Source organism: Bubalus bubalis, chromosome 19 (genome assembly GCF_019923935.1).
Source record: "Bubalus bubalis isolate 160015118507 breed Murrah chromosome 19, NDDB_SH_1, whole genome shotgun sequence".
Taxonomy (NCBI): Eukaryota; Metazoa; Chordata; class Mammalia; order Artiodactyla; family Bovidae; genus Bubalus; species Bubalus bubalis.
Genome location: NC_059175.1, coordinates 40,001,568 through 40,013,609, shown reverse-complemented (window position 1 = coordinate 40,013,609; position 12,042 = coordinate 40,001,568). Strand labels below are relative to the sequence as shown.

At 43.9% G+C, this 12,042-nt stretch overlaps 1 protein-coding gene across 3 annotated transcripts in view; it reads right to left on the bottom strand.

The window, feature by feature from the left end:
* The window catches only part of ADAMTS12 (ADAM metallopeptidase with thrombospondin type 1 motif 12), a 380,497-nt gene that overhangs the window by 77,759 nt on the left and 290,696 nt on the right, over positions 1–12,042 (bottom strand). For all 3 annotated transcript variants that reach the window (XM_006071881.4, XM_044932579.2, XM_044932578.2), the window contains one exon: positions 5,471–5,597. In XM_006071881.4, the coding sequence (XP_006071943.3) occupies positions 5,471–5,597 (127 nt within the window). The remainder of the gene's footprint in view (positions 1–5,470; positions 5,598–12,042) is intronic.

Genomic DNA, 12,042 nt, shown 5'->3' with positions numbered 1-12,042 from the left:
CTCCAGCCAAGAATACTGGGATGGATTGTCATGTCCTCCTCCAGGGGATCTTCCCGAATGGGGATCGAATCTGCATCTCCTGCATCTCCTGCATTGTCAGGCTGATTCTTTACCACTGAGCAACCCGGGAAGCTCCCGCTTTAACATTATGCTGGCATTAATTAGTACACTGCTTGTGTTACTTTCCTAGGGCTGCTGTAAAACAAGTCACCACAAACTTGGTGGCAAAAACAAAAGAAATCTAGTTTCTTATATCTCTGGAGGCCAGATAGACAAGTCAGCATTGCTGGGATGAAGTAAAGGTGTTGGCTGGCCTGCACTCTTTGGAGGCTCTAGGGAAGATCCATTCCTTTCATCTTCAAGTCTGTGGTGGCTGCCAGCACTCCCTGGCTTGTGGCCCATCATTCCAGTGTCTTCAAATCTTTCTGTTCCACCTTCATATTGTTTCTCCTGTGTGTGTGAGTGTGTGTGTGTGTGTGGTGTGTGAAGTTTCCCTCTGCTTCTATAAGGATGCTATGATGGAATTTAGGGTCCAAATCAATAATTCAGCATAACTTGCCCATTTCAAGACCCTTCAAGTTAATTATATCTTCAAAGGCCCTTTCTCCAAATAAGGTAACGCTTGCAGGTTCCAGGGACCAGGAAGTGGATATCGTGGAGGCTAGTTTATAGCTACTACATGACTCCCTTTAGGGCCAACTTCCAGTCCCCAGAGCTCAGCCTGTATCATTTGGAATTCCTCTGTCAAGGCTCCGCCTCTCTGTCTACCAGGCTCCAGCCTCAGCTCATTTCCCATCCATTAGCCTCTGGACTCAGGCCCCAGTATCCATCTCCTTCTAGCACTGGTGTATCTTATAGGATGACTTTCAACTAGAAAATTCTGGTGGTTAGAGTACAGAGATAGACAAAGATAACCACCCTTATGGGAACTGAATTCTGAAAATAGTGAGGCCAAGACTTTAGTTATAGGTGAATAAGAAAATGTCAGATACGGACTGATGACTCTTCTCAAACAGAGAGTGGCTACCAAATCCACTGTCTTCTCTGACTATGCTGCTTTTATGGACACAGCTAATATCCCCATCTCTCTCTTGGTCTCAGCAGGTGAGCACCTGCATCAGCATCTTTTGGTGCCCACCAACCTAGCACAGGGCTTGCTTTGCCTTAGACACAGATCAAGTGAAGGGAGAGGTGCATGCCTGTCTTTGAAGAGTCTGCTGTATGTCGACCCACTGCAGCCTTACAGCTAGTCAGCCTTGAGTTTTAGGAGCTCTGTCTGGAGCCACGTACCAGAGACATAGCTTTTATTATATCACAAAATCACAGTGCTCAGTACATGTAACTGTAACATGGTTATCCTTGCCATCGTACCTCTCATGGGAAATAATGAATGTTTAACAAAGATTTGCTGGTAATATTAAGGAAGGCCCAGGTAGACTAAATAAAATAATAAAAAGGTCCCTGAACCCTAGGGCCAAAGTTAGACTCAGGAACTAAACAGCTGTGGTTTTAAGAAGGTAGCCACTCACCAGAAAGGGTGGCATTGAAAAGTGAGGCAAGCATCCCAGGGTGTGTGTGGTGGTTGGCAGCTGGTGAGGGCAAAAGGAAGTAGCTGGTGAGAGTCATTGACTTTGATGGAGATAAATATGATGGAAGCATGTAAACTCCACAAAGGGACAGGCTATTGATGAGATAAGGCAAGTGATAAGAAAGATTCTTCTTTCCAGGCTCATTCTTCCCTGAGAAGGATCTATAGAAACTGCAATGATTACATATGAAACCTAGTGGGGCCTGATCCTCCCCTCAAGTCCTTAGTTCCTCCCAGTGAAAGAGTTATGGGAGGGACTTCCCTGGTGGTCCAGTGGTTAAGACTTCACCTTCCAGTGCAGAGGGTGTGGGTTCGAACCCTGCTTGTGTAACTAAGATCCCACATGCCTTGTGGCCAAAAACCCAAAACCTAACAACAGCAACATTGTAACAAACTCAATAAAGACATCAGGTTAGAGCCACAGCGACGGGAGGGGACAGTGGTACCTCTGTCCTCTCTCGATGGAGATGGGGTCCAGCTCTGAACCTCACAGCCCACTTTCCACCTAGAAAGAAACCCCAGAACTGGACAGAGAATCAACCTGACTCTGAGAAGAGAACACCCTGGCCTCTGGGACCTCCCTGCCTGAGACCAGAAGAAACTGACACTGTCTGCCTTGGCTGAGCTGTCTAGATGCTTCTTTTTGACCTAGTTAATCGGCATTTATCCCATTCTTTCAGCTCTTCTTTAGAATTCTGCCTGTCACTTGGTAGATTTATTATGCCAACCAGTCCCCTCCTGTTAAACTAAACTCTTCTTAATGTGTCTTCTTGGGACTGGAATGAATGCCTGACGGGATCTGCAAATGAAATACATCTCTGTTTATGGAAATGAGGGAATGAAAACACTCCCCACAATTAATTCTTTCTTTCTTTCCCTCCCTTCTTTTTTCTTTTTCTTCTTCTCCCTACCCTTCTTTCTCTCTCTAACAAACGCCCCTCATAATAACATCCAAGTTGCCTTCTAGAAACTTGAATCCATATGATTCGGAGCAGATGAATACCTCTATTAACAGCAGTTCTCAACCAAGGGTGATTCTGCCCCCAGAAGACATTTGGCAAAGTTTGGAGACAATTTATGGTTGTCACAACCTGGATGGGGAAGATGAAATGCTACAAACCTCTAAATGGACACAAGGCCAGGGATGCTGCTAAACATGTGACAGCCCCCAACAACAAAGAATTATCCAGCCCCAAATGTCAACACTGCTGAGGTTGAACAAGCCTGGTCTATAAGTCCACTTTTCAAGGCAGTGATCCAAAAGTGTCAGTGTGATCTCTAAAGGCTACTATTGTACTGGTTGGTAAAGTGCTCTTGGAAAAGCCAAACCAATTAGCTAAAGAATTTTGGGATGATCTACACATCACCAGACGGTCAACACCGAAATCAGATTGATTATATTCTTTGCAGCCAAAGATGGAGAAGCTCTATACAGTCAGCAAAAACAAGACTAGGAGCTGACTGTGGCTCAGACCATGAACTCCTTATTGCCAAATTCAGACTTAAATTGAAGAAAGTAGGGAAAACCACTAGGCCATTCAGGTATGACCTAAATCAAATTCCTTCTTATTATAGAGTGGAAGTGAGAAATAGATTTAAGGGACTAGATCTGATAGATAGAGTGCCTGATGAACTATGGAATGAGGTTCCTGACATTGTACAGGAGACAGGGATCAAGACCATCCCCATGGAAAAGAAATGCAAAAAAGCAAAATGGCTGTCTGGGGAGGCCTTACAAATAGCTGTGAAAATAAGAGAAGCGAAAAGCAAAGGAGAAAAGGAAAGATATAAACATCTGAATGCAGAGTTCCAAAGAATAGCAAGAAGAGATAAGAAAACCTTCCTCAGCGATCAATGCAAAGAAATAGAGGAAAACAACAGAATGGGAAAGACTAGGGATCTCTTCAAGAAAATCAGAGATACCAAAGGAACATTTCATGCAAAGATGAGCTCGATAAAGGACAGAAATGGTATGGACCTAACAGAAGCAGAAGATATTAATAAGAGATGGCAAGAATACACAGAAGAACTGTACAAAAAAGATCTTCACGACCCAGATAATCACGGTGTGATCACTGACCTAGAGCCAGACATCCTGGAATGTGAAGTCAAGTGGGCCTTGAAAGCATCACTACGAACAAAGCTAGTGGAGGTGATGGAATTCCAGTTGAGCTATTCCAAATCCTGAGGATGATGCTGTGAAAGTGCTGCACTCAATATGCCAGCAAATCTGGAAAACTCAGCATTGGCCTCAGGACTGGAAAAGGTCAGTTTTCATTCCAATCCCAAAGAAAGGCAATGCCAAAGAATGCTCAAACTACTGCACAATTGCACTCATCTCACACGCTAGTAAAGTAATGCTCAAAATTCTCCAAGCCAGGCTTCAGCAATATGTGAACCGTGAACTTCCTGATGTTCAAGCTGGTTTTAGAAAAGGCAGAGGAACCAGAGATCAAATTGCCAACATCCGCTGGTTCATGGTAAAAGCAAGAGAGTTCCAGAAAGGCATCTATTTCTGCTTTATTGACTATGCCAAAGCCTTTGACTGTGTGGATCACAGTAAACTGTGGAAAATTCTGAAAGAGATGGGAATACCAGACCACCTGATCTGCCTCTTGAGAAATTTGTATGCAGGTCAGGAAGCAACAGTTAGAACTGGACATGGAACAACAGACTGGTTCCAAATAGGAAAAGGAGTTCGTCAAGGCTGTATATTGTCACCCTGTTTATTTAACTTATATGCAGAGTACATCATGAGAAACGCTGGGCTGGAAGAAACACAAGCTGGAATCAAGATTGCTGGGAGAAATATCAAGAACCTCAGATATGCAGATGACACCACCTTTAAGGCAGAAAGTGAAGAGGAACAAAAAAGCCTCTTGATGAAAGTGAAAGTGGAGAGTGAAAAAGTTGGCTTAAAGCTCAACATTCAGAAAACGAAGATCATGGCATCCGGTCCCATCACTTCATGGGAAATAGATGGGGAAACAGTGTCAGACTTTATTTTTCTGGGCTCCAAAATCACTGCAGATGGTGACTGCAGCCATTCAATTAAAAGACACTTATTCCTTGGAAGGAAAGTTATGACCAACCTAGATAGCATATTCAAAAGCAGAGACATTACTTTGCCAACAAAGGTTCGTCTAGTCAAGGCTATGGTTTTTCCAGTGGTCATGTATGGATGTGAGAGTTGGACTGTGAAGAAGGCTGAGTGCCGAAGAATTGATGCTTTTGAACTGTGGTGTTGGAGAAGACTCTTAAGAGTCCCTTGGACTGCAAGGAGATCCAACCAGTCCATTCTGAAGGAGATCAGCCCTGGGATTTCTTTGGAAGGAATGATGCTAAAGCTGAAACTCCAGTACTTTGGCCACCTCATACAGAGGTGACTCATTGGAAAAGACTCTGATGCTGGGAGGGATTGGGGGCAAGAGGAGAAGGGGATGACAGAGGATGAGATGGCTGGAAGGCATCATTGACTCGATGGACATGAGTCTGGGTGAACTCTGGGAGTTGGTGATGGACAGGGAGGCCTGGCGTGCTGCGATTCATGGGGTCGCAAAGAGTCGGACACGACTGAGCGACTGATCTGATCTGATACACCATTCTGTTCAACAGTGCTTTGGGACTTACGTCTTACCAAATAATTAAGCATAGATCACAGGAGCTTTGTAAGAAATACTGTTCTCTGGGGAGAAAACGTTCCCCACTCACACCTTGTCACAGGTTCTAACAGCATAGCCACTGAAATGTGTGACAGCTTGCCTGTATTTATTCTAATAATGAAGCCACCCAGCCCTCCCCCATCACTGAGCCCTTGATTACTATGAAATCAGACACCATGGTAGGCAGACACATAGAGCTTGAGCTGTTACTAACAGTTACCTGGGTGGACAATCCTTTTCATGACACTTCTTCTGTCTCCCATTGGGTTGTGTTTCTGGATCACAGAACGTAGCTTTCACTATCCCACGGCCCTTCTTCACGCAATGGGCAGTCTGGCGGCGGATACCTGGGGGTTTAACAGAAAGGTTCACACGTATTAAACCCGAGCCCACATTCTTAGTGTCAGATGAGGCCCCTGATCATGCCTATAACTGATAAGAAAGTTGTCCATAAAGTATTTGGTCTTTATTTTTATTTTCTTAAAGATTTTTTTTTTATGTAGACCATTTTTTTAAAGTCTTTATTGAATTTGTTACATTAGTACTTCTGTTCTATGGTTTGGCCTTTTAGCCATGAAGCATGTGGAATCTTAGTTCTCCAACCAGGGATCAAATCCACATCTCCCGCATTGGAAGGTGAAGTCTCAACCAGTGGACCACCAGGGAAGTCCAGAATATTTGGTTTTTAAAGTAGGAATGGAGACCTCTTTAAATCTGCTCATGCTGCTGAACGCAATGGGTGAAAAATATCTTCCTAAGTAAGGACCACAGATGATATAGGCAAATTAATATGTAATCTAGTATACAAATTCCACTCTAGCTGTGGAGACAAGGCTAACATACATATGCCAAATAAAACACAAAGTGAGATTTAAATACTGAAAACAGATTCCATCACCAGGTGTTGCAACACAGTCCGACTTATTTAGTTTAATAAAAGAAGAGAGGAATGGGAGCTTTATATTAGTTGGGGCTTGTAAACTCTGAAAGACAGAAATAAAATTCAAAATAATGTTGTGAAGTTAAGAGGTTATGTTTTTTAAAGTAGAGGGTTCTGACAGCAGGGATGGAAAATACTGTTGCCTTTGACACCAGGTTAGTAAGTAAGAAAGAGAAGCACATGGAAATGGCTGGGTCTACAGGTGAACACAGCCCACGTGGGGGCTGGATTTGACTTTGGATATAGAATGATAGTTGGGTTCAATCCCTGGAGAAGGGAATCGCTACCCACTGCAGTATTCTTGCCTGGAGAATTCCTTGGACATAGGAGCCTGGCGGGTTATGGTCCCTGGGAGCACAAAGAGTTGCAAGTGAATGAGTGACTCCTTTTCCAATTTGGAAGCAGTCTGTTGTTCCAAATATGGACTGGTTCCAAATTGGGAAAGGAGTATGTCAAGGCTGTATATTGTCACTTTGCTTATTTAATTTATATGCAGAGTACATCATACAAAATGCTGGGCTGGATGAAGCACAAGCTAGAATCAAGATTGCTGGGAGAAATATCAATAATCTCAGATATGCAGATGACACCACCCTTATGGCAGAAAGTGAAGAGGAACTGAAGAGCCTCTTGAGGAAAGTGAAAGAAGAGAGTGAAAAAGCTGGCTTAAAACTCAACACTCAAAAAGCAAAAGATCATGGCATCTGGTTCTATCACTTCATGGTAAATAGATGGGGAAACAATGGAAACAGTGAGAGACTTTATATTTTGGGCTCCAAAAGTTCCGGGAGTTGGTGATGGACAGGGAAGCCTGGCCTGCTGCAGCTCATGGGGTCACAAAGAGTCAGACGTGACTAAGAGACTGAACTGAACTGAGCGACTAACACTAACTAACTGAGTAATAATTAATCCATGTAGTGCTTGCCTTGCCCAGGGCACTGTTCAGACTTGTATGAAGACTCTTACTCCTTGGAAGGAAAGTTATGACCAACCTAGATAGCATATTCAAAAGCAGAGACATTACTTTGCCAACAAAGGTTCGTCTAGTCAAGGCTATGGTTTTTCCTGTGGTCATGTATGGATGTGAGAGTTGGACTGTGAAGAAGGCTGAGCACCGAAGAATTGATGCTTTTAAACTGTGGTGTTGGAGAAGACTCTTGAGAGTCCATCCCTTGGACTGCAAGGAGATCCAACCAGTCCATTCTGAAGGAGATCAGCCCTGGGATTTCTTTGGAAGGAATGATGCTAAAGCTGAAACTCCAGTACTTTGGCCACCTCATGCGAAGAGTTGACTCATTGGAAAAGACTCTGATGCTGGGAGGGATTGGGGGCAGGAGGAGAAGGGGACCACGGAGGATGAGATGGCTGGATGGCATCACTGACTCGATGGATGTGAGTCTGAGTGAACTCCGGGAGTTGGTGATGGACAGGGAGGCCTGGCATGCTGTGATTCATGGGGTCGCAAAGAGTCGGACACAACTGAGCGACTGATCTGATCTGATCTGATGTGTTTATGTGTGTGTGTGACTACCTATGTATGTCCCAGACAAATATATACATATATAAGTGTAAGTGTGTGTATGTATAACATAGCACCTATTATCTACTATGATGTATAATAAATAAAATCTCACAACCCAATAAGGTCAACACTATTACTATTGCTACCTAACAGATGAGAAAACAGGGCACAGTGAAGTCATACAGGTTAAGAAGGGAAAAGAAAGGGCCACTGGCTTTACTAGCTAGGACATCATTGGCAAGAGAACGAGGAGGAGTGGCCAGACATCACGGATTGAGAGGTGAAAGGCAAGTAGGAACAGTGTCATCATCTGTCCTGAGAGGACCAATGATTCCATGTGAAATAGGAAAGGCTGGGTGGGAAGACTGAAGATGGAGGCCCCAGGAAAGAGAGCAATTGACCAGCACAGAGACGGGCACCCTGAGCTCTCAGGGCATCTGGGCCTCGAGTGGGCTCACTGGTGAAGCCCAGAATTTGAAGGGCCACATGTGCACCAATAAGCTAGTCACCTCCTTGCTTTAGTGCCAATGACATGAAGGGATTGCCCATATCCACAATGCTGGCAGGACCCAAAATGGGGAGCTCCCCTACCATGTAAGGGCATGCCTCACATGCCCTTACATGGACTCATGCCAATATCTGGGGCTAGCTTGCATATTCAGATGCCAAAGATTGTATCTCGGATGAGACGGTTGGATGGCATCACTGACTCAATCGACATGAGTTGGAGCAAACTTCAGGAGACAGTGAAGGGCAGGAAGCCTGGTGTTCTGCAATCCATGGGGTCACAAAGAGTCAGATATGATTGAGCAACTGAACAACAACAAATTAAAAAATGTCAGAGGGAAATGCAAAACAGTAAGTGAAGACTTTAAAATGAATCAACAGTATTTTATTGTTCACTCAGTTTAGTTCATTCGCTCAGTCATGTCCAACTCTTCGCCAACACCATGGTCTGCAGCACTCCAGGCTTCCCTGTCCATCACCAACTCCTGGAACTTGCTCAAACTCATGTCTGTCAAGTCAGTGATGCCATCCAATCATCTCAACCTCTGTTGCTCCCTTCTCCTGCCTTCAATCTTTCCCAGCATCAGGGTCTTTTCCAATGAGTTGGCTCTTTGCATCAGGTGGCCAAAGGATTGGAGTTTCAGCTTCAGCATCAGTTCTTCCAATGAATATTCAGGACTGATTTCCTTTAGGATTGACTGGTTTAATCTCCTTGTAGTGCAAGGGACTCTTAAGAGTCTTCTCCAACACCACAGTTAAAAAAGCATCAATTTTTCAGCACTTAGCTTTTTTTATGGTCTAAGTCTCACATCTATACATGACTACCAGAGAAACCACAGCTTTGACTAGATGGACTTTTGTCGGCAAAGTGATGTCTCTGCTTTTTAATACACTGTCTAGGTTTGTCATCAGAGAAGGGGATGGCACCGCACTCCAGTACTCTTGCCTGGAAAATTCCATGGACGGAGGAGCCTGGTAGGCTGCAGTCCATGGGGTTGCGAAGAGTCGGACACAACTGAGCGACTTCACTTTCACTTTTCCCTTTCATGCATTGGAGAAGGAAATGGCAACCCACTCCAGTGTTCTTGCCTGGAGAATCCCAGGGACGGGGGAGCCTGATGGGCTGCCGTCTATGGGGTCACACAGAGTCGGACACGACTGAAGTGACTTAGCAGCAGCAGCAGCAGGTTTGTCATAGCTTTTTTTCCAAGGAGCAAGCATCTTTTAACTTCATGGCTGCAGTCACCATCTGCAGTGATTTTGGAGCCCAAGAAAATAAAGTCTGTCACTGTTTCCGTTGTTTCCCCATCTATTTGTCTTGAAGTGATAGGACTGGATCCTAGCTTTCTGAATGTTGAGTTTTAAGCCAGCTTTTTCACTCTCCTCTTTCACTTTTATCAAGAGGCTCTTTAGTTCCTCTTTTATTATTTAGCTCCTAATTTTATTGTGAAATCAACACTGTTTAGTTCTATTTAAGGAGAAGGAAATGGCAACCCGCTCCAGTGTTCTTGCCTAGAGAATCCTGTGTACAGAGGAGCCTGGTGGGATGCTGTCCCTAGGGTTGCATAGAGTTGGACATGACTGAAGCAACTTAGCATGCATGCATGCATGCATTGGAGAAGGAAATGGCAACCCACTCCAGTATTCTTGCCTGGAGAACTGCAGGGACAGAGGAACCTGGTGGGCTGCCATCTATGGGGTCGCACAGTCAGACACGACTGAAGTGACTTAGCACCAGCAGCAGCAGTTCTATTTAAAAAGACAGGTAACCTTTCAGCCACTCAGGCTTTCTCAAATGATAGACTATGTGCTTTTTTTTTTTTTTTTTTTTGTCATATAAACAAAGTACTACCAACAGCTTGAAGCAACACTATAAAAGAAACTTTCATGGCATAATGACTGAGTCATTGTCTGGAAAGACACACACACCTGTAGAGAAGTCTTATATAATATGAGTGGAGTGGAGATTGCAATGACTGAATCCAGAAAAACTGACATGGAATCTGCCATTATAGAAGAGAAAAAAAGGAAAACGCTTAGATCTTAGAAGTTTCAGTAAAACTTTGGATAGTTTGGCAAATTCTTGATGTCAAAACATAAAAGGCAACTGTCAGATGACTCTCATAGGTTGGAAATATCCCCCCATAGAAGGCTTGTTTCTGTGCATTAATAGCAAAGATAAGTCAGTGCTTCATACTCCAGAAGTAGTAGGAGGGCAGAGACATTACAAACAGTCCCCGCCAGAAAGTTAATAACATTTCATGAGTCAGTCTGCTAGACCAGCAGCCTGATGAGTGGATGAATGGGCCAGGCAGATACTGAAGGGTGCATGGGGGAAAATAAACAATGTGTCAGAGTTTCTCTGTTGGAATTAATGGTCATTGTTGTTGCTGTTCAGTTGCTCAGTCATGTCTGACTCTTTGTGACCCCATGGACTGCAGTATGCTGGGCTTCCCTGTCCATCACCATCTCTGGGAGTTTGCTCAAACTCATGTCTATTAAGTTGGTGATGCCATCCAACCATCTCATCCTCTGTAATCCCCTTCTCCTGCCTTCAATCTTTCCCAGCATCAGGGTCTTTTCTAATAAGCCAGCTCTTTGCATCAGGTGGCCAAAGTATTGGAGCTTCAACTTCAGCATCAGTCCTTCCAAAGAATATTCAGGATTGATTTCCTTCAGGATTGACTGGTTTGATCTTGCAGTCCAAGGGGCTCTCAAGAGTCTTCTCCAACACCACAGACCACTAATCTTCTACTATTCTAGCTCTTGAGTTCTTACTTCATAGATACAAAGCTAAGCCCAAACCTTCCAATGAGGGGCCCCGACTCAATAGACTGATTTCTCCCAGGTTATAGGAACACAATACCTGGCCAGGTGCTTCTGACTCTACTCAGGTACTTCTCTGTTCATTTTGTAAAATGTAATCTATAATTCCATCCCTTATCAAATTCTACTTAAATAAATAAGACAAATAAAATCCAAGAGTCCTAGGTTCTAGTCTCTACTTTTCCTTCTACTCATCACCAGTTTAACAGCAACAAATGAGAATAATGACATTCAGACCATTTAAGAGTGTGATGCTGAGCTAGTTTATTTCTGGGAGTGTCTTCTACTTTTATAATCTATAACCCATGAAGAGATGATAAAGTTTAATCATGGAAAACTGGCTAATAAGTGAATTCTGGTTAAAGAAATTTTACCATTAACTTGGAAAAGTTTGTTTCAACTGCCATCAGAATGCCTCCACATTGCTAGTTCTTATTGCCTTGGTGACAAAGTGTATTTTCCAAAGATGGCTACAACAATAATCTGTCTTTTGGCATGTTCTTCTCTAGTTACCCTGACTTTGGACTGAATGCAGAAATGAAGTTATGTGAGTTCAGAGGTGAGGTCATAAAAGACCATGTGGCTTCCCTCCAATTCTTTAGAATCTGTCACTCTCAAGACCCTCCACCTGCCATGGAGTAGGAAGCCCCCACCCTTGGAGAGACCAGGTATAGCTACTCCAGTTGACAGTACCCAATGAGTTATCCAGCCCAAGTGCCAATCATATGAGTTAAGAAGCCTCCAGATGACTCCAGCTCCTAGGCATTTGAATCATTCTTTGCCACCTGGGTCTTCCTAGCTGAGGTGTCAAACACTGTGGAGCTAAGGCATGCCATCCCCACTGTATCCTGTCTAAATTTCTGACCTACAGAATCCTACCTACGTGCATGCATGTTAAGTCACTTCAATTGTGTCTGACTCTTTGTGACCACATGGACTGTAGTCCCCCAGGCTCCTCTGTCCATGGGATTCTCTAGGCAAGAATACTGGAGTGGGC